The sequence below is a fragment of the Rhinatrema bivittatum genome, chromosome 4 (assembly GCF_901001135.1).
Source record: "Rhinatrema bivittatum chromosome 4, aRhiBiv1.1, whole genome shotgun sequence".
Classification (NCBI taxonomy): domain Eukaryota; kingdom Metazoa; phylum Chordata; class Amphibia; order Gymnophiona; family Rhinatrematidae; genus Rhinatrema; species Rhinatrema bivittatum.
The window spans coordinates 291,752,358-291,774,484 of record NC_042618.1 but is presented as its reverse complement, the minus strand read 5'-3'; the positions used below and the strand labels follow the sequence as shown (position 1 = coordinate 291,774,484).

The window sequence follows — 22,127 nt, the reverse complement described above, 5'->3', positions numbered from 1 at the left end:
GAGGATGTTGGGGAGATACCAGTTCCAGAGATGGTTTTCAAGAGTGATGAGTCAGATGAACTGAACAAAATCACTGTGAACCTGGAAGATGTAGTAGGCCAGATTGACAAAAACTAAAGAGTAGCAAATCACCTGGACCGGATGGGTATGTATCCTAGGGTTCTGAAGGAACTAAAAAATGAAATTTCAGATCTATGAGTTAAAATTAGTAACCTCTCATTAAAATCATCCATTGCACCTAAAGACTGGAGGGTGGTCAATATAACCCCAATATTTAAAAAAGGCTCCAGGGACCATCTGGGAAACTATAGACCAGTGAGCCTGACTTCAGTGCCGGGAAAAATAGTGAAAACTAGTATAAAGATCAAAATCACAGAGCATATAGAAGGACATGGTTTAATGGAACACAGTCAACATGGATTTACCCAAGAAAAGTCTTGCCTCACAAATCTGCTTCATTTTTTTTGAGGGTATTAATAAACATGTGGATAAAGGTGAACTGATAGATATAGAGTATTTGGATTTTCAGAAGGCATTTGACAAAGTCCCTCATGAGAGGCTTCTAAGAAAAACTAAAAAGTTAAGGTTTAAGCAGGCGATGCCCTTTCGTAGATTACAAACTGGTTAAAAGACAGGAAACAGAGTAGGATTAAATGGTCAATTTTCTCAATGGAAAAGGGTAAACAGTGGAGTGCCTCAGGGATGTGCTTTCCAATATGATAATGATCTGGAAAGGAATACAACGAGCGAGGTTATCAAATTTGCAGATGACACAAATTTATTCAGAATAGTCAAATCACAAGCAGATTGTGATAAATTGCAGGAAGACCTTGCGAGACTGCAAGACTGGGCATCCAAATGACAGATGAAATTTAATGTGGACAAGTACAAGGTGTTGCATATAGGGAAAAATAACCCATGCAATAGTTACACTATGTTAGGTTGCATATTAGGAGAAAAGATCTAGGCATCATAGTGGATAATACATTGAAATTGTCGGCTCAGTGTGCTGCAGCAGTCAAAAAAGCAAACAGAGTATTAGGAATTATTAGGAAGGGAATGGTGAATAAAAAGGAAAATGTCATAATGCCTCTCTATCGCTCCATGGTGAGATCAGACCGCACCTTGAGTACTGTGTACAGTTCTGGTCACCGCATCTCAAAAAAGATATAGTTGTACTGGAGAAGGTACAGAGAAGGGCAACCAAAATGATAAAGGGGATGGAACAGCCTCCCTACAAGGAAAGGCTGAAGAGGTTAGGGCTGTTCAGCTTGGAGAAGAGACGGCTGAGGGGGAATATGATAGAGATCTTGATTGAGTAGATGTGAATCAGTTATTTACACTTTCGGTTAATAGAAGGACTAGGGGACACTCCATGAAGTGAGCAAGTAGCACATTTAAGACTAATCGAAGAAAATTCTTTCACTCAACGCACAATTAAGCTCTGGAATTTGTTGCCAGAGGATGTGGTTAGTGCAGTTAGTATAGCTGAGTTTAAAAAAGGTTTGGATAAGTTCTTGGAGGAGAAGTCCATTAACTGCTATTAATCAAGTTGTCTTAGAGAATAGCCACTGCTGTTACTGGCATCAGTAGCATGGGATTTTCTTAGTGTTTGGGTACGTGCCAGGTTCTTGTGGCCTGGTTTGGTCTCTGTTGGAAACGGGATGCTGGGATTGATGGACCCTTGGTCTGACCCATAATGGCAATTTCTTATGTATTTATGTTCTTAAGGAGTTGAGCACTGCGGATGCTGCCTGAAGCAGGAGATAGCCCTGGATAGTTGGCTCTCCAAGGCAAGGGCAGATGCTTGAGCATTAGCACCAGCAGGCACTGGTTTCCTTGAAGTCATGTCAGGTCTAATCTGTGGTTTCTGGCAGAAGCCTGGGTGCTGCAAATGCAGCTTGGACCAAAGCTTTAGGGTGCAGTACAGGAGCAGCTGAACTGGAATTCCCCTTAAGTGATGCAGCTGAAGCAGAGTCCATCTGGGAAAGAGTAACTGAGTCTGGAACTGAGATATGACAGGGACAGATTCAAGCTGCTGTTGAAAAGTAGAGGAAACTGGCTCATCTGGACATGGCAAGAAAAGCTTGTGTTAAAAGGTATTGTGGGTTTCTCTAGTGACTGGACGGAGGTAGGTGGATTCTCTTTGATGGAGTCTTTGTGGGCACAGGCAGCCCGAAAAAGGTCCATGGCGCTGAAACTGGAAGAGCCTGGGATGGAAACTTGAATGTTATACATAGTTTTGAAGAGAGTCCTTGGCACTTCAATGGGCTTAGCCTGGGGTAGAATCTTTCTGGGCATATGACTGGCACAGCCTGAAGCAAAGGCTTAAGTGCTGTGTCTGGAAAGGCAGCCAGGCAAAAGGTCCTTGAATCCGTTATGAGCAGTCTAGGGTAGAGTCCTAGAATCTGCTGTGAGCACAGACTGTATCAGAGAATAGAAGGCTGCAGGAAAAGCCAGCTGGATCAAGATCGCTGGTGCTGCTTTGGGAGATGCAGTCCTGCAAAAAGTCTTTGAATCTGGTGAGATACCTACCTGGAGTAAAATATGTGACCCAGTGGACACAGCGTGAGATAGTCTTTGGAAGTGCTGCAACAGCAGCCTGGGCTGGGGTCTCAGGAACAGCTGCAGGCAGAGCTTGCATTGGAGTCTTTAGACATGATGTAGTAGCAGCCTGGATTGGATTCTTGAAAAATGCTGCAGGAACAGACTGGCCCAGAGTCTTGAGAAGTGTTGCAGAGACAGTCCAGACTGTATTCTTGGAATGGGCTGCAAGAGCAACTTGAATCAGAGTCTCTGGACATGCTATGGTAGCATTCTGGACTGGATTCTTCTATATCAACCAACAGGTTACTACTACCCAGAGTAAGGCTTGTGAATCAGTAAATAGTGCTAAGGCCATGAGATCACCAGAATGGATTGTCACTAACATACAAAACACTTACCTGCTTTTTACATTTTTCAACCTTTTCCTTCTCCTGGCTAGTAAGAAACTTTCCCATCTTCTTCCGCCAATGAAGTATCCACTCATATACAATGACAAAGTTGCCTGTAGACACTTCGAGAGCATTGTAAGTTGATTTTCCAAGTTGCTCATTCTTACCTGTGTAAAATATATAGAAGTTCCATCAGGTTTTCATTCCTGCAAATAGTACAAATACCACCACTACTGGTTTGAGATTGTGTCATAAAACCTAAAACCTCGAGCACTTGTTAACTGATGTCTAGAATGATAAGAACATAAGAAAATGCCATACTGGGTCAGACCAAGGGTCCATCAAGCCCAGCATCCTGTTTCCAACAGTGGCCAATCCAGGCCATAAGAACCTGGCAAGTACCCAAAAACTAAGTCTATTCCATGTTACCATTGCTAATGGCAGTGGCTATTCTCTAAGTGAACTTAATAGCAGGTAATGGACTTCTCCTCCAAGAACTTATCCAATCCTTTTTTAAACACAGCTATACTAACTGCACTAACCACATCCTCTGGCAACAAATTCCAGAGTTTAATCGTCCGTTGAGTAAAAAAGAACTTTCTCCGATTAGTTTTAAATGTGCCCCATGCTAACTTCATGGAGTGCCCCCTAGTCTTTCTACTATCCGAAAGAGTAAATAACCGATTCACATCTACCCGTTCTAGACCTCTCATGATTTTAAACACCTCTATCATATCCCCCCCTCAGTCGTCTCTTCTCCAAGCTGAAAAGTCCTAACCTCTTTAGTCTTTCCTCATAGGGGAGCTGTTCCATTCCCCTTATCATTTTGGTAGCCCTTCTCTGTACCTTCTCCATCGCAATTATATCTTTTTTGAGATGCGGCGACCAGAATTGTACACAGTATTCAAGGTGCGGTCTCACCATGGAGCGATATAGAGGCATTAAGACATTTTCCGTTTTATTCACCATTCCTTTTCTAATAATTCCCAACATTCTGTTTGCTTTTTTGACTGCCGCAGCACACTGTACCGACGATTTCAATGTGTTATCCACTATGACACCTAGATCTCTTTCTTGGGTTGTAGCACCTAATATGGAACCCAACATTGTGTAATTATAGCATGGGTTATTTTTCCCTATATGCATCACCCTGCACTTATCCACATTAAATTTCATCTGCCATTTGGATGCCCAATTTTCCAGTCTCACAAGGTCTTCCTGCAATTTATCACAATCTGCTTGTGATTTAACTACTCTGAACAATTTTGTGTTATCTGCAAATTTGATTATCTCACTCGTCGTATTTCTTTCCAGATCATTTATAAATATATTGAACAGTAAGGGTCCCAATACAGATCCCTGAGGCACTCCACTGTCCACTCCCTTCCACTGAGAAAATTGCCCATTTAATCCTACTCTCTGTTTCCTGTCTTTTAGCCAGTTTGCAATCCACGAAAGGACATCGCCACCTATCCCATGACTTTTTACTTTTCCTAGAAGCCTCTCATGAGGAACTTTGTCAAACGCCTTCTGAAAATCCAAGTATACTATATCTACCGGTTCACCTTTATCCACATGTTTATTAACTCCTTCAAAAAAGTGAAGCAGATTTGTGAGGCAAGACTTGCCCTGGGTAAAGCCATGCTGACTTTGTTCCATTAAACCATTTCTTTCTATATGTTCTGTGATTTTGAGGTTTAGAACACTTTCCACTATTTTTCCTGGCACTGAAGTCAGGCTAACCGGTCTGTAGTTTCCCAGATCTCCCCTGGAGCCCTTTTTAAATATTGGGGTTACATTTGCTATCCTCCAGTCTTCAGGTACAATGGATGATTTTAATGATAAGTCTGAAATTTCATTTTTTAAGGAGCAAGGAGCAGCAGAGGTCTGTGTCACATGCTCAATCAGAAGCTAGAAGAAATCAGAAAGGTATTTAGTAGACTACCTCATGAATCTGTCCCTGAGGCTAATTCTGCTCAATATCTTCATAAATAGATGAGCTAGTAGGAAAAGTCTGTCTTATTGTAGATGATACAAACACCTGCAACAGAGTAGACTGTATGAGGAGAGATTTAAGATAGCCTGAGGAGTGGCAGCAAACATTCAGTGCAAAAAATTGTACAATTAAAACACCTGGGGTTGCAAAAATCCAAGGGGAAGGTAAACAGAGAAGAACGAGATACTGATCACTATGAAACAGGACAAATATTTCAGGATTAGTATATCTGAGTTTATCATTGTCATGCATTTCAGGTGCAGAAATCCAAAGAAACAGTTCATAATACAAGTGAGGTACTGATGTATACCCAACAGGAGACAGACCTTAGGGTGACATCTGATGATCTCAACGTAGTGAAACAGAGCAACAAGGCAGTGGCCAGAGGCAGAGGAATATCAGAGTGGATAGGGAGAAGCATAACTAGCAGAAAAAAAAGCAATGCCTTTAAACAGAATATCAGAGGCAAGACTTCACCTGAACTATTATGTCCAATTCCGTTCAGAGGCCATGCCTCTGAACGGATAAAAAAAGGAGTGGAGGCAGTCCAGAGAAGGGCTATCAAATAGTTCAAGGCTGCCACCAAAAAATCTTATTCTCCAAGGTGTTTCCATCTTCAGACTCCACCTTAATAGTCGGAGACTAACATATATGTTGATAAAATCCCCAGAACAGCAGCCTATGATATGTTCCTGAAAACTATGGAAACTCTAGGGTGGTCCCAATTCATAACTAAAGCCACCCACAAAGCAGAACATATCTTAGACCTAATTTTTAGCAATCCCAAGCACTGCCAAGTCAACACTTCACACACAATAATCCCCTGGTCCAACCACCAACTAATAAAAGCGGAGATAACCATCTCCATCACCATGAGGATTGCTGTTAATATTTCACCTTCAGAAAAAAGATCGATCTTAAGATGGCATCTGTGGGAGAAGCTGGCGTGTGAAGCTCCTGAAGTGCTGTTTTCTCTGGTACTTTTTCCTGTTTCTTGGCCATCGAAAGATGCCACATACTAAGCGTAAGGGCAGGGTAAGAGAGGGTGCCCCAAATCCTGTAAGACCCGCGCTCATACAAACGCTGATGGGCTTCCAGCCTCAATTGGAGCTTATACCCCGGAATATCCTGCTGAGCAAACGGGCGGGGAGCAAGCACCCTTGCTCCAGGGAGACACCATTCTAAGTCCTGGGGGCCCCAACAACTTTTACTCCACCAGGTAACGCCAAAACAGCTGCTGACCCAGGCCCACTCAGAGGACGAATGGCGTCATTAGAAGTGAGCCCTATCGGGGAAGGAGCAGCTGGAAGTATGGCGGCATTAGAGAGAACGGGAGGTCCTTTCATCTCCTCCCCACAAGTGGAGGGAATTATCGCGAGGTCCGAGCTAAGACCAGCAAAATGGAAGCCGGAACAGTCATGAAAAGAGCTCAGCCTCAAAGGATCCAGGACACTCAAGGTATATCTATATCTCAAGTAATAACTTTTCTACTGTTTGTATCAAATGAGAAACCAAAAGTTGTTACTAAGGCAGGCGATAATGTCTATGCAAAGTGCCATAGTAAATTTGTCTACAAATATAAAAGAAATGCTGCAGACGGTGTTATATAATTTAACTCCTGAAATAAACCAGCATTCTGTGAATTTGTTGAAAGTGGAAGAAGAAATTAACCAGATAAAGAATGTTCAGCTTTCAATAATTAAAGGAGAATCTGTGTTGGAGAAGAAAGTGGAAAGTATAGAGAATTCTATGAGATAGGATTTTAAACTTTCCCAAGTATAAAATGGCTTCCCCAAAGGAACAATTAAAGAACTATTTTCAGGAAGTATTATTACTACCATCTGATATGTTACTGGTGATATCGAAGGCATATTTTCTTTTGAAGAAAAATGAGCAACAAAATGGAAACCCACCAGAAAATCCACCAGTAAATGGAACTTCGTTAAATGTTACAGAACTGATAGAGACTTCCTATAATTCTCAAACTGAAATGCGAGGAACCTTATTGGTAAAATTTAAATTCTCAGAAGATAGAGATAATGTATTAAAATTATTTTAAGTAAAAGATCTTGTTTATATTTGGGGCAAAAATTGTGGGTATACCCTGACATCTCTAAGGAGACTCAGATACGACAAAAAAGTTCTTATTGTTGGCTAGTCAGGCCAGAACGTTTGGTATATAGTTATCAGATTCCCTTGTAAATGTATAATGAAAGTGGATGGAATAAGATTTGTTTATTATGAGTCTGAACAGCTAGAGAAATACTTAGAGAGTCGACGGAACCAAGAAACTGAGCAAATTATGTCATCCTCTTAGTTGTAGGGTAAGAAATAGTTTACTCCGTAATCTCCCAATTTTTGAAAGTGCATTATCTGGTCTTTATTGCTCTAAAGTAGGATCCTCTCTCTCATGTTGTTTGGTAACAGGGAGTCTTAGATGATTATATTGTGCAATTGAGTAACGTATAGAATATATATTTATCCTAATTTAGGGTAATATATACTGTGATATTCTATGTACTCCTGAATTATGTTTATTTGCTTTTTAATTTGTATTCAAATTTGAAATTTCTAAAATTAAAAAAAAAAAAAAAATCGATCGATCTTGAAGCACTTGCCAAATCACTTGAAAAGTAGCTCCAAGATCTACAGCATTCCAGTGCCACCCCAGCCTTTGAATCTTGGGACCAAACTGTAAACGAGATTGCTGATAATCTCAGTCCCATCCAGACTAAAACTTTCTTTGATGAAAGGATATCCTCCAAACAATCAAAACCTTTTGGTACAATGAAGAACTAAAACTTGCCAAACAAATCCTTAGAAAATCAGAGAAACAATGGTGCAAATGCCACTCAGATGAACTCCTAGAAAAATATAAAACTGTCCTAACAAAATACCAAAATTTGACCAATAAAGCTAAAAAGGACTACTATGCTAAACAGATACATGGAGCTATATTCAATTCTAAACTACTCTTTGACCTAAGGATCCATCTTCTATAAAATACAGGAACTACAACTTTTCATTAGACAACTGCAACGAATACGCCAAATCCCTAATAGACAAAATTAACAACTTAAAAGCTCAACTCCCCACCTGCCTTCCAGCGATAACAACCAACAAAGTGTTAAACAATTGGTTCATACTCCCCCTGCGTAACAATCTATTAATTTTACCCTCCACATTTTGCACTATCAATCTTTCTAGTATTGACCTGTATTATATATGTATTACATTGACTTTTGTACTATTGTCCTTTCAAGTATTGACATGTTTTATCAATGTACTGAATGTGACTTATGAATGTGCAGCCTTGAATGATGAATGTCTCCTCAAGCAGTTGAGTATTCTTAATGCATGAATGTATGTATACTGTGAACCGTTGTGATCTTTACTGGAATGACGGTATATAAAATGCTTAAATAAATAAAGTTGAGATTTATTTATTTAAAATCTTTTCTATACCGTCGTTAAGTTAAATACCATCACAACGGTTTACAGGAAGGCACATAAAATAATGATAAATTTATAGGAACATACATTCTAGACAGGTGCCATTAAGATTCGGTTACATAGTTTTATGATCAATACTATTTGGTGAATGTGATAAATCTTGTCCTTTTATACAGGTATCATTTTATTTACAAATATAATTTTATAAGCTGTATATTTTATGTCAGCAGTAAGGTAAAATAATAAAATGCACACAAATTAGGTGCTGTGTGCAGATGTTCTACTGCCTGTCCCCTTCTACTTTCTATTCCCCATTCTCTTTGTGATAAGCTTGTTTAAAAAGCCAAGTTTTTAAATGTTTTTTTTTTAAAGATTTGATGTCTCTTTGTAATCTGATCTCTAGTGGCATGGTGTTCCATAGAATAGGTTCTGCTAATGATAATGCCTGTTCTCTAACTTGGGTTAGTCTTGCTGTTCTGATAGAAGGGACGGTTAGGAGTGCTTTGTTAGCTGATCTCAGGTTTCTATGTGGGACATGTACACATAGTGCTGTGTTCGGCCATTCTGCTTTTTCATTATGTATTAATTTGTGCATAGTGTTTTGTACTGAATTCTTTGCTCGATGGGTAACCAGTGTAATTCTGCTAGAGTTTTGGTAATGTGGTCTCTTTCTTTTACCTGTCAGAATTCTTGCTGCAATGTTTTGTAGTATTTGGAGTGGTCTTAGCGTTGTGTATGGTAATCCTAATAGTAATGCGTTGCAGTAATCAGTGCTTGCAAATATTAAAGCTTGTAGCACTGTTCGGAAGTTTGTAGGTATTAGTAGTGGTTTTAATCTCCTGAGGATCATGAGCTTTGCATAGCCTTCCTTTACTTTTAAAGATATCTGTTGTTTCATGCTGAGTTCTGTGTCTATTATCACTCCGAGGTTCCATACTTTCTCTGATAATTCTATTTCCTGGTTATTTTTAAGCATAATTGTGTTTTGAATGACCTCAATATTCTTTCGTTCTAAGTGTAAAAATTCAGTTTTTTCAATGTTAATAACTTGCTCCATTTGGTTTAGTAGCTGTTTGATAATATCTAGGTACATGTTAGCTAGGTTTCGTGTTTTTTCAATTGTGTCATCGATGGGTAGGATTAGTTGAATGTCATCCGCATATATGTAATGTATGATATCCAGGCCTGCCAGTAGGTGGCATAATGGCAGTAGGTATATGTTAAAGAGTGTTGCAGACAAGGCTGATCCATGTGGTACTCCTGTTTGAAGGTTTATTTTTTCTGATATTACATCTTTGATCTGTACTTGAAAAAATCTGTTATTTAGATATGATTTGAACCAGTTGATTGTTTTGCTGTGTAGTCCTATTCCTTCTACTCTTTTTAATAGTATCTCATGGTTTACTGTGTCAAAGGCTGACGACAGGTCTAGCATCACCAGAATGTAATGTTTTCCACTACCAAATCCTCTCATAATATTGTCTGTTAGTGAAAGCAGCAGTGTCTCTGTGCTGTAATGTTCACGGAAGCCATGCTGCGATGGATACAGTATATTATTATCTAAGTTATCTAATAACAAGAATTGCACATTTATTTATTTATTTATTATTTTGTTATACCGAGTTTCATGACTAGAATCACATCAACCCGGTTTACAATTAACAATGTGTGTAAGGTAAAGAGTAACATAGTAAACAATATTCCCAATTCAAACTTCAAATACAGAAAACAATATTATGGATGTGAGAAAGTTACAATAAAACAGGGAAAATTAACTAGGATCTGGAAAGGGGGAGAAATTGAACAAAGAAATATTTACATTTCAGTCAATTGCATCAATTAATATAATTGTTTAGCAAAAATGAATATTTAATCATTTTTAAATATTTAATATTTAAAAATGAATAATTCAATCAAAAATGAGGATTTAATCAAGGCCTGGGAATGCTTTTTTGTAAAGCCAAGTTTTTAGTCTTTTCCTAAATGTTAGAGTGCATGGTTCTTGTCTCAAGTCAGGTGGGATAGAGTTCCATAGAGTTGGACCTGCTGAAGAGAAAGCTCTGAGACTGAAGGATTTATGTTGGTAGGTTTTGGCATGTGGAACCTGAAGTGATTCTTTGTAGTATTCCCTGATGGGTCTGGCGGATGTGTTTTTTAAATGGGATATTGCATATTTTGCATATGCATATTCTAGAGGAGAGTGGGGAGACAGTGGAGCTTGATGAATTGATGGTTTATGAAAGCAATCAGAATGCTAGGAATTATTAGGAAGGGAATGGTGAATAAATCGGAAAATTTCATAATGCCTCTGTATAGCTCCATGGTGAGACCGCACCTTGAGTACTGTGTACAGTTCTGGTCACCACATCTCAAAAAAGATATTGTTGCACTGGAGAAGGTACAGAGAAGGGCGACTAAAATGATAAAGGGGATGGAACAGCTCCCCTATGAGGAAAGGCTGGAGAGGTTAGGGCTGTTCGGCTTGGAGAAGAGACGGCTGAGGGGGGATATGATAGAGGTTTTTAAAATCATGACAGGTCTTGAAAGAGTAGATGTGAATCAGTTATTTACACTTTTGTAAAATAGGACTAGGGGCATTCCATGAAGTTAGCAAGTAGCACATTTAAGACTAATCGGAGAAAATTATTTCACTCAAAGCACAATTAAGCTCTGGAATTTGTTGCCAGAGGATGTAGCTAGTGCAGTTAGTGTAGCTGGGTTTTAAAATAGTTTGGATAAGTTCTTGGAGAAGTCCATTAACTGCTATTAATCAAGTTGACTTAGGGAATGGCCCCTGCTATTACTGCATCAGTAGCATGGGATCTTTTTAGTGTTTGGGTACTTGCCGGTTCTTGTAGCCTGGTTTGGCCTCTGTTGGAAACAGGATGCTGGGCTTGATGACCCTTCGTCTGACCCTGTATGGCAATTTCTTTTGTTCTTATAATAAACTGAAGGTATGGAATAGAGGTGATGGTTTGGTTTTTTTTGTTTGTTTGTTTTTATCTATTATTCCATATCCTACATTTCCTTATTTTTTATTTATTTTTTAATCTTTAGTGGACATGGTTTTCTGCCTGTCCCAGTCTGCTATCCGCGGCTGCTAAATGGTCCAATAGTAGTGTGTAGTGAAAGTGTGAACTGAGGACCAAGTGGCAGCTCTAAAAATGTCCTCTATGGGAACATTTCACAGATGCGCTATAGAAGAAGCTTTAGCTCACAGTTGATGTGCTGAAACTGAACCTGATATGGGAATTTGTGTTGAAGTATGATGGAACTGAATACAGTTTGGATCCAGTTTGTTATGGTTCTTTTGGAAACTGCCACTCCTAGTAAATTTGGGCTGAATGATATTAACAGTTGGGAAGACTTGCGGTGAGGCTGAGTTCTTTGTTTATAGTAGGCCAATGCTCATTTGCAATCTAACTTATGGAGATTCTCTCGTCTGCATGAGGCTTGTGAAAGAATATTGGAAGTGTAATGTCTTGATTAATAGGAAAAGCTGACATTACCTTGGGAAGGAACTTAGGATGAGTTTGGAGAACTACTTTGTTGTGGCAAAATTGTAAGGCGAGAAATAAACTAAAGCTTGAAGTTCACTTACTCTTCGAGCTAAAGTTATTGCTACTAGAAAAACTACTTTCCAAGTTAGATATTTCAAATGAGAAGACTGCAGAGGTTTGAAAAGAGCTTTCATTAGGGTTGATAAGACTATGTTCAAATCCCAAGGGACAGGGGGTTTCCCGATTGGAGGATGAAGATTAGAGTCCTTTTTTTTTTTTTTTTTAATAGATTTCTTTATTGAAAGTTTTTTTTGTTAAATACAACCGTATAACAAACAATTTCCTTGAACATGTAATGAAAACAGTTGCACCCACCCACCCTTCCCCCCTCCCTCCCTGTATCCTGAATGAATGAATAAATTGAGTCCAAGCTAGAACGCCCGTGGTCCACAGTCTATATATAAGGAAATACTGAAGACTAAGAGTCCAGGCTTGGATATTTTCCTTCTTAGGATGCCTCATGTCCTGCTCGCTTCTCTAGAAGATTCCCTATAGTCCATGTACAGTTGAAGCTTGAGTGTTGCCTGTATGATTGATGGGAGATTGTTCCAAAATCTCAGCCAGGTCGCCTCCCAAAGGGCCACCTTCTTCGTTGTCGAGCGCCTTGCCGACAGATATTCAAAGCACATGAAGTTGATCATCCTCGAGCGCCACTGTGACTTTTCCGGTGCCTCCTCTGTAATCCACTTAGCCATGATAGTCTGGAGTCCTATCAATACAGCCTTCTGTACAAAAGGACACCCCTCATTATCTAACTCTGCCAAGTCCCTGTGTGTCATCCCTAGTAAACATAATAAAGGTTCTCTGGAAATGGTAAGCCCCAAAATCCCACCCACCTCCATTAGTAACATACGCCAGAATTGTACGATCACCTCGCAGTCCCACAACATGTGAATTAGGGTTCCATCATACATGCCACATTTTACACACTTAGCAGAGTCACATATTTTAGCTGCATACATCTGAGTTCGGGACATGTACATACAGTGCAATATTTTATATCGAACTTCCCGAAGAATTACATTTTCAGTCAATTTATGACTGTGTTGGAGACAATCTTTTATTTCATCTACACTTAGCTTAATACTTGCCCTTACTTCCCATTTAGCCTGTATGCCCTCAATGGCTCTGTTATTCTCTAGCCCTTTCAGTATTCTTGAAAAGGCCCCACTCGAGTTGGATTTCCGCCCCATTAGTAAGAAAGAACACCCGTAGATCCTGACTCTTAAGAAAATCTTCCTGACTCTTAAGAAAATCTTCCTTAATATATTTAAGAGAAAATATATAATGCCTAATCTGCAGGTAAGCAAAGAAATCATGAGAGCCTAATCCATACTGCTCCTGCAGTTCTTGGAAACTTTTCAGGCTTAGGGATTTTAAGTCCAAGCAGCAGTATACATTATCTAGGCCCTTACCTTCCCAGGTCCTAAACACCCGAGTCATCAAGCCACTGGGGAATTGTGGGTTTCCCACAAAGGAGAGATATGCAGAAACAATACCTGCCATTTTCAATTTCGTCCGGCACAAGTATCTCCAAGCGCCCCTACCGGAGAATAGTAGCAAGCTCTGTTTAAATCTATCTGGCACCATCTTTCCCGGTATCTGTAAAAGATTCACAGGACGATATGGAGTCATCCAGTCAAGTAGAAACTGGGTCGTGAGTATATACTAGTGCCATTTATCCAATCATATATATGACGGAGGATACAGGTAAGATTGTAGTCCCTCCAGTTCGGACAAGCTAATCCCCCCTGCAGTTTGGGCAACATCAGCATTGATAACGGTAGACGGGGTCTTTGCGTCCCCCATAAAAATTGCCTCAAGAGTCTATGTATGCATAGTACCTCCGCCCTTGTTAACCAAAGCGGACGTTGTTGTAGTACATAGATCCATTTCGGCAGTTCCATCATTTTCAACAAGAAAACTTTTCCTGTAAGGGACAGCGGCAAACTCCCCCACCCCTTCAGCTTATTGGCCATGTTTTGATACAGGGGCTCAATATTAGCCTTATGCAGTTGGTGCACCTCTCGAGTCAAACGAATCCCAAGATATCGCATATCATTATCTACCCACTTCAAGGGGAAATTGCCAACCCACTCCCTCCTTAAGTTATTTCCCAGCGCCATGGCCTCAGATTTTTCCGTATTAATTTTCAAGCCTGCAAAGGCTCCAAACTCCTTCTGGTACTGGAGGACTTTGGCCAAGTCCTGTTGGGGAGAGGTAAGGAATACCAATACATCATCGGCAAATGCGGAGATGTTAAAATTATGTACCCCCCCTCCATATCCTCGAACCTGGTGATCCCCGGCTATCTTCCTCAGCAAAGGGTCTATCGACAAAATATATAACAGGGGAGACAATGGGCACCCTTGGCGAGTGCCGCGATGTAAACAAAAGTCTTCAGATAGGCCATTCACCAGAATCGCCGAAGTTGGGTGATGATACAACAGGGATATACAGTTAAGAATTTCCCCTCTGAGGCCATAGCGCTGTAACACAGAGAAGAGATACGCCCACGACACTCGATCGAAGGCCTTCTCCGAGTCGAATGTGACCAGCATTGCCTCTATGCCTTTGTTTTGGCATTCAGCCATAGACACCAGCAATTTCGTCATGTTAATACTGATTGCCCGTCCTTTAACGAAACCAGCTTGATGTTCCATTATCAGATATGGAAAAACCACACTCAGTCTTGTCTGCAATTTTGGCAAAGAGTTTCGCCTCGCAATTTAGCAATGAAATAGGCCGGTAAGCCGCTGGGTTCGATAGGTCTTTACCAGGCTTTTCCAACACCATTATGTAGGCTTTTGTCACGCCATCGGGAAAACACCCCTTCAACTGGGCGTTATGAAAAAAAGCAAGCAACGCTTCCGAGGCAACATTCTTGAGGATCTTATAGTATTCAGCGCTCAAGCCGTCAGGTCCTGGCGCCTTGTTCCTTTTGCTTGAACTAATAACCCCTTGAAGTTCCTCCAGAGTGATGGGTTCGTTCAGTTTCCGCAAGTGGTCCTCTGTGACTTGGGGTAAAACTAAATCACGAAAAAAAAGGTTTTCTTCCGCAACTCCTCCCCCTCTGTCCTCTTGATAGAGGTCCATATAAAAGGGTCGGAATTCTGCACCAATCCCCTCCGCTGTCGTGAGAGGTTTCCCTTGTTTGTCTTTTAATTTGTCTATAAACGTTTTCCCCCTCTGTACCTTAACTAGCTTGGCTAATAGGCGGCCTGCCTTGTTCCCGTACTGGAAGAGCTTATGTTTCCCAGCTAGCAGAGTTCGTTGCGCCCTTCGATGTAAGGCATCATTTAGGGCTTTAAGACATTCGTGATATACTTCCAGGGTCTCCCTATTCCTGCGCCAACTCAGGGCCTTCTTAGCTTTGGCTAGTTTGTGCTCCAAGTCCAGGATATTCTTATGCAAACATTTAGCTTGCGCTATCACATATGAAGTAATCTCACCTCTCATGACCGCCTTGCCGGCCTGCCAGTACAACTCTGGGTTCTGCACATGTTCCTCATTATGGGCCGCATATTCTTTCCATTTAGCTACCAGAAAGTCCCCAAACTTCAAATCGTCCGCCAAATGGGCCGGAAATTTCCATAAGTTAGGGTGGTCTAAACCAACTCCGTCCCGGATTTTCACCCCAATCAAGGCATGGTCTGATACTGCTACATCCCCTATGGTCGCCCCTTGCACCCTGGGAAACAATGTTTCCGATATCAAAATATAGTCTATCCGGGACATTGTCGCATGTGCCCTGGACACATGGGTATAATCCCGCTCTGTAGGATGTAAGGTGCGCCAAATGTCAATCAAGGTAAGTTCCTTGCAGAGATAGGCAATCCCCTTCCTGTCTGTGTAGCTTGCACGTGCTCCAGGTTGGGATCTATCCAGAGCTGCATCATGTACACAATTAAAGTCTCCCATGAGAAACAACTGCCCTCTCTGAAATTGTAACAATTTTCCCACTAGACTTTGAAAGAATTTATGTGAATATTGATTGGGCGCGTAAACGGAACATAGTGTTACCTCCTGGCCTTGCAATTTACCTACAACAATTAGCACCCGCCCTTCAGTGTCTGTGTACTGTTGTAACAGTTCAAACCGCAACTGCTTATGAATCAGTATTGCCGTACCAGCTTTTTTTTTTACCGCTGGATTATAAAAGCAATGCCCAATCCGTCCCCTTTTCAATTTTTTACACTCCACCTCACTTAAATGAGTCTCCTGAAGCCCCACTACATCCACCTTCATACGCTGTAATGTGCTTAAGATTTTCTGTCTCTTAACAGGGGAGCCGAGGCCCCCTACATTCCAGGAATGTATCCTCAAGTTGCTCATGTGAACACAAATAGCATTTGTTGGCTTAACACACTAGACCAGTGGTTCTCAACCCTGTCCTGGGGACCCCCCCCAGCCAGTCGGGTTTTCATGATATCCACAATGAATATGCATGAGAGAAAATGTGCATGATATGGAGGCAGTGTATGCAAATTTTCTCTCATGTATATTCATTGTGGATATCATGAAAACCCGACTGGCTGGGGGGGTCCCCAGGACAGGGTTGAGAACCACTGCACTAGACAGCAGTACCAAACCGGTGGACCCCCCAGCCTGAGCCTCCCGGCGGTTCCGTACCAGACGCACCCTTATGACAATGGCGTGGACTAATAGCATTTCCCCCTTCCTAATTACCCGAGCAGGAACTTTATAGTCTATGAACCTTCTTTCGCGCCCCCTAGCTAGGTACAACCCCTGAGTCCCTTCCCTTCCCCATCCCTTCCCTGTATCTACCCCCACCCTGATTACTCCTTCTGAGTACCAACCCCTCAATTCGTCTGAATATCCGCCCCACTCTCTATGGGGATTGAGGTCCGTTTCTATGTGACCAGGTTCTGCCCTCCCCTTTCTGCAACCAACCTTCCCCTGGCTAGCTAGTCAAAATCCCACTGAAACTTTTACATAATGTACTTATTACCCACTTTAGAAAAACATGGAACAGGTTGTCGTAACTGGGATCACTCCCTACATGGCAGACAAGGCATAGTGTCCGGCTCATTTTCACTCACTGTTATGCCCCTTGGCTGAGAAAAAACAACACATATAAGGAAAAATAAAGATTATCTTCTGCACCGGCCCCCGATTTCATGAACCGGTCGCTTGATTGGTAAGCCAAGTCGCCACTTTTTCTGGAGCGTCAAAGGAGAGTATCTGTCCCGCGCTCCAAATTTTTAGGACGGCCGGGAACTGTAGGGCGAACCGAATATTTTTATTGAAAAGTGTGCTGCACGTTGGCGAGAATAATTTTCGTTTGGCCGCTACCGCGGCAGAAAAGTCCTGAAACATTATGATTTTCTCTTCTTTGTACCGCAGCTCCTTCATCTTTTTAAAGGCTGTTATTAATGCGGTTTTTTGGGCCCAATCAAGAAATTTGGCTATTACAAGCCATGGGCGTCTGTCCGAATCCCGCTTGGGTCCCAAGCGGTGAGCTCTCTCGATTGTCAGCTTGCCTTCTAGATCCGGTAAGTTCAGAGCTCTCGGCAGCCAGCCCTCCAGTATGGTTTTGAGTTCCATCTCCGCGATGTTTTCTGGGAAGCCCATAAATTTTAGGTTGTTTCTTCGAGCCCGATTCTCAAGGTCCTCGAGCTTTTGTTCAGCAGTTTTGACACTCCGCTCCAACGCTGTTAACCGCGTGGTCGCCGCCATGATGTCTTCTTCGGCCACAGACACCCTGCCTTCAGCTATATCGATCCGTCGTCCCACATCGCTCAGCGCCTCCTTCAAAGCCCCAAACCTCTCGGAAAGGTCATCAAATTTCGGCGTTAAGCCTGTAATGACTGCTTCCGTAATCTTGGCGACAGTCTGCTCTTCTACTGCCATTAGATCTCGGCTGGCAGTGGCGTCCGCCATTTTGAGCTCTGTCTCCGCCGCTTTTAATTTTTCTTTTCGTACCGGTTTGGCACTCATCTCTGCTTTCCTTTGGCTCTGATGGTGCTGCCAACAACTACCTTTATCTCCCGGGGCAGGTGAACCAAAAATTCGGTTGTTTTTTTAGCTCGCTAGTTAGGTTTTGGGGAGCGCAGAACCCGGAGCAAGGAGAGATAACCTCCTTCCCCGCTCACCACATCACGTGATCTCTAGAGTCCTTTTATGAAACGGGATATTAAAGGATATGAGGCTATGGAGGAGCCATTATGTCTCATAGGATATGCCGTTATGGCAATGAGGTATACCCTTACTGATGAAGTAGCTAAGCCTAATTTGGAGAGGTAAAGCAAGTAAGTGAGTATTTCCGTAGGTGTTGAGGTGAATGGATGAATTTTTTTCGGGTTCGACACCATTTGGTATATCTCTTCCTTGTTAATGGTTTTGTCGCTGCCATTATAATATGTTGAATATCAGCTGTAAGAATTAAACCTTGTAAGATCTTGCGTTCAACATCCAAGCCGTCAGGTGAAGGGAGGAGTGAAGAGGGTGAAGGAAAGTGCCCCCCCTCTCGAGTTAATAGGTTCAGGTCTTGATCCAGATTCAAGACTGGTCCCACATCAATTTCTGAACTGTCCTTGAGATTAAAGGAATTGGAGGAAATGCATAGAAGAGACCTCGAGACCATGACACCAGGAAGGCATCTTGCTTGATCCTGAGGGGGCTTGGGCGCACCTGAGAAAAATGGTGAACCTTTTGATTTTGTTCTGTTGTGAAAAGGTCTATCCAAGTTCGACCACATTGTAGGAAAATCTGGTTTGCTACTGATTGGTTGTGCGACCATTCATGGGAATGAAATATTCTGCTGAGTCAGTCAGCTAATGTGTTCGCTACCCCTGGCAGATAATTTGCCCGCAATAGTACTGAGTTTCTGAGAGCCCATTCCCAGATCCAAACTGCTTTCCTGCAAAGAATCCAGGAACCTGACCCACCTTGCTCGTTTTATATAAAACACGACGACTTGATTGTCGGTGTGAATCATGAGGGTGTGACCTCGTAACAGATATATAAAGGCTTTTAGTGCATACTTCATGGCTCTGAGTTCCAGGAGATTTATTGGATACGTCTTTTTGATTTGTGTCTTTAGACCTTGTGTCTTGTAATTTAGGAGAGGCATCTGTTGTAAGGATTAGGTTGTGTTCCATTTCTCAAAGAGGAGATCCTGCTGTCATAACTTCTGGATTTAACCATCAACAAATGTCTTGCCATGGATTCCACACTGTTACTACTGTGGATATTGGTTGGAGATATTGAATCCATTGTGCTTTTAATCCCCATTGAAGGTGTCGCTTACGTAGGCGAGTGTGGGAAACTACATGAATGGCAGCCGCCAAGTGACCCAGCACAATTAGGATTTGATGGGGAATGACTTTTGACTTTAAAACTAAGTCTGTACCTAGGTGATGAATCTGATTTATCCTCTCCTGGGGAAGGAATGCACGAGATTTGACAGTGTTTTTCCTGGCTCCTATGAATTGAAGAATCTGAGTCAGTTTGAGTACCAATTTCTCGTAGTTGATAAGGAAACCCAGAGTTTCTAGACACAAGATTGTCCTCTCTAATTGCTGAGACAAGGAGTTCAGGTCGGGAGAAACGTATTCGCCAATTGTCTAGATAAAGGAATAATCGAATCCCTTGACATCTCAAATGGGCTACTGCCACAGCCAAATATTTGGTAAAGACTCTGGGAGCGGAGGAAAGACCAAAGGGCAGAACCTTGTACTGGTAATGTATGGAGTTCAGACATTACTCAAATCACTTTGCCTCAGAGTCTGTGGCTGAATCGCAGGCACGCTAGTCTGACTGCTCAAGCTTCCAGGCGGTTTATGTTCCATTCCGCCTCTTCCTTGTTTCATTGCCAATGGGCCGTCAGTTCCTGACAGTGGCTCCCCACCTTCGCAGGCTCACATCCGTGGTGAGCAAGATCCAGTTCAGTGGGGATAGGCTTACTCCTCTGCCTAGGTAGTCTTCCTGTAGCCACCACTGAAGCTGAGAAGGTACCTCTGCTGGTAGTTGGAGGCGAATTGAGTAGTCCTGGGACAATGGGTTCCATCGTGACAGTAAGGAGCACTGGAGCAGTCGCTTGTGGGCCCTTGCCCATGGGACGACCTCCAGGGTTGATGCCATGAGGCCGAGGACTTGAAGATAGTCCTATACCTTGGGGCTTGCATTGGTCATCAATCGTCGTAATTGTTCCATCAGTTTCCTTCTCCTCGGGGAGGGAGGAAGACTTTGTTCTGTTTGGTGTCGAAACGGGCCCCCAGGTACTCTAAAGATTGAGAGGGCTACAGACTGCTCTTGCTCATGTTCACGACCCAACCCAGTTCCTGCAGTAGGTTCTTGTCTCTGCTGGTCACCTGCCAGCTCTCTTCTGAAGACTTTGCCCTGATCAGCTAGTCGTCCAGGTAAGAGTGTACCAAAATCCCTTCCTTCCTCAGTGTTGCCGCCATGACCACCATAATTTTGGAGAATGTTCTGGGGGCGGTTGCTAGGCCAAAAGGTAGCGCTCGGAACTAGTAATGGTGGCCCAGTATCGCAAAGCGTAGAAAACGCTGGTGATCTTGATGGACTGGAATATGAAGGTAGACTTCGAAGAGGTCCAGGGAGGTTAGAAACTCTCCTGGTTGTACTACCATTATTACGGAATGAAGAGTCTCCATGCGGAAGTGTAGTATCCGTAGATGATGGTTGACGTTCTTGAGATCCAAAATGGGTTGGAATGATCCTTCTTTCTTGGGAACAATAAAATAGATGGACTAGCAACCCGTATTTTGTTGGGGCATAGGAACCGGAGTTATTGCCTTCAGACTGAGTAGTCTTGTAAGAGTGGCTTCCACTGCCAGTATCTTGGTGTGGGAGTGGCAGGGTGACATCATAAATTTGTCTGGAGGGATGTTGCGGAACTCCAGAGAGTAACCTTCTTGAATGATGTTTAGTACCCATTTGTCCGACGTGATCTCGACCCATCTTTGGTAGAAGAGGACAAGACAACCCCCTATTTCCTCTTCCTGTGGATGGGTCGGCCCATTCTCATTGGGGAGCATGGCTGGAGCATGCTCCTGGGCCTGTTCCTCTCTTGGTCTGTCGGTTCCGAAAGGGCTGGGACCTTCCGGAGGAACGAGGTGCCTGAAACTGTGAGTTCCTGTAGGGTCTAAAGTGTTGTGAGCCTCTGCCCTTGGTTCTTCTGGGGGAGGGGCGCCGAGATCTTTTACTCCTGTCTTCCGGTAGCCAAGGCACTGGGGATTCGCCCCATTTGCTGGCTAACTTCTCCAATTCGCTTTCAAACAAGAGAAGATCCTTTAAAGGGCATTCTTGTGAGATTCGCTTTAGAGATCGCGTCAGCAGACCAATTCTGCAGCCACAGTTACCTTCTGGCTGCCACTACCGAGGCTACTCCTCTGGCTGGGGTACGCACCAGATCTGAACTTGCGTCCGTCAGGAAGCCTGCCGCAGGTTCCATCATCTCACCAGTATACATTCCGAAGTTATTTGCCTCTCTCGAGAGGGGCAAGCAGGAACGTGCCACCAGTGCGCAGCAGGAAGCAATCTGCAGTGTCATTGCTGTTGCGTCAAAGGCCTGCTTAAGAATGGATTCCAATCGTCTATCTTGAGTATCCCTTCAATGCAGCCCCTCCCTCAACGGGAATGGTTGTTCGCTTTGAGACGGCACAGACCATGGCGTCCACTTTCGGAAAACATAGGCGCTCCTTGGTCGCTGGTTCCAGAGGGTATAGGGCTTCCAAGGCCCGACCCCTTTTGAAGCTGGCCTCCGGGGCATCTCATTCCAGGTCAATCAGCTCCTGGATGGCTTCCATTATTGGGAAGTAGCATGAGGCTTTATGCAGGGACACCAGGATGGGGTGGTTCTTTGATTCCGCCATAGGGTCCGAGCCTGGAATACCCAGAGTCTTCAGAGTCTGGGAAACAAGGGCCGGTAATTTATCCTTGTGGAAAAAGCTAAGCATGGTTCGGTATGGTTCCAGGCCTAGAGGAATTTCTCCTTCTTCCAGGAAGCCACCATCATCATCTGAGGTGTCTGGGTCCCTTATCAGGGAAATTCTTGGTTAGGCGAGGCATGTCTCGAGACATCCAAGCAGGGCTGGGAGGATCTTGTGCTTCCAGCAGGGGTTGAGCCCAGGGCACAGCCGGGGCTGATTGCGCCTGAACATAGGCTTGCAGCCCTTGGAAAAATTCTAACCAGGA

At 42.8% G+C, this 22,127-nt stretch overlaps 1 protein-coding gene across 2 annotated transcripts in view; it reads right to left on the bottom strand.

Annotated features, from left to right (window-relative positions):
• The window catches only part of EIF2AK4 (eukaryotic translation initiation factor 2 alpha kinase 4), a 546,008-nt gene that overhangs the window by 428,177 nt on the left and 95,704 nt on the right, over positions 1–22,127 (bottom strand). For both annotated transcript variants that reach the window (XM_029600187.1, XM_029600189.1), the window contains exon 8: positions 2,946–3,103. In XM_029600187.1, the coding sequence (XP_029456047.1) occupies positions 2,946–3,103 (158 nt within the window). The remainder of the gene's footprint in view (positions 1–2,945; positions 3,104–22,127) is intronic.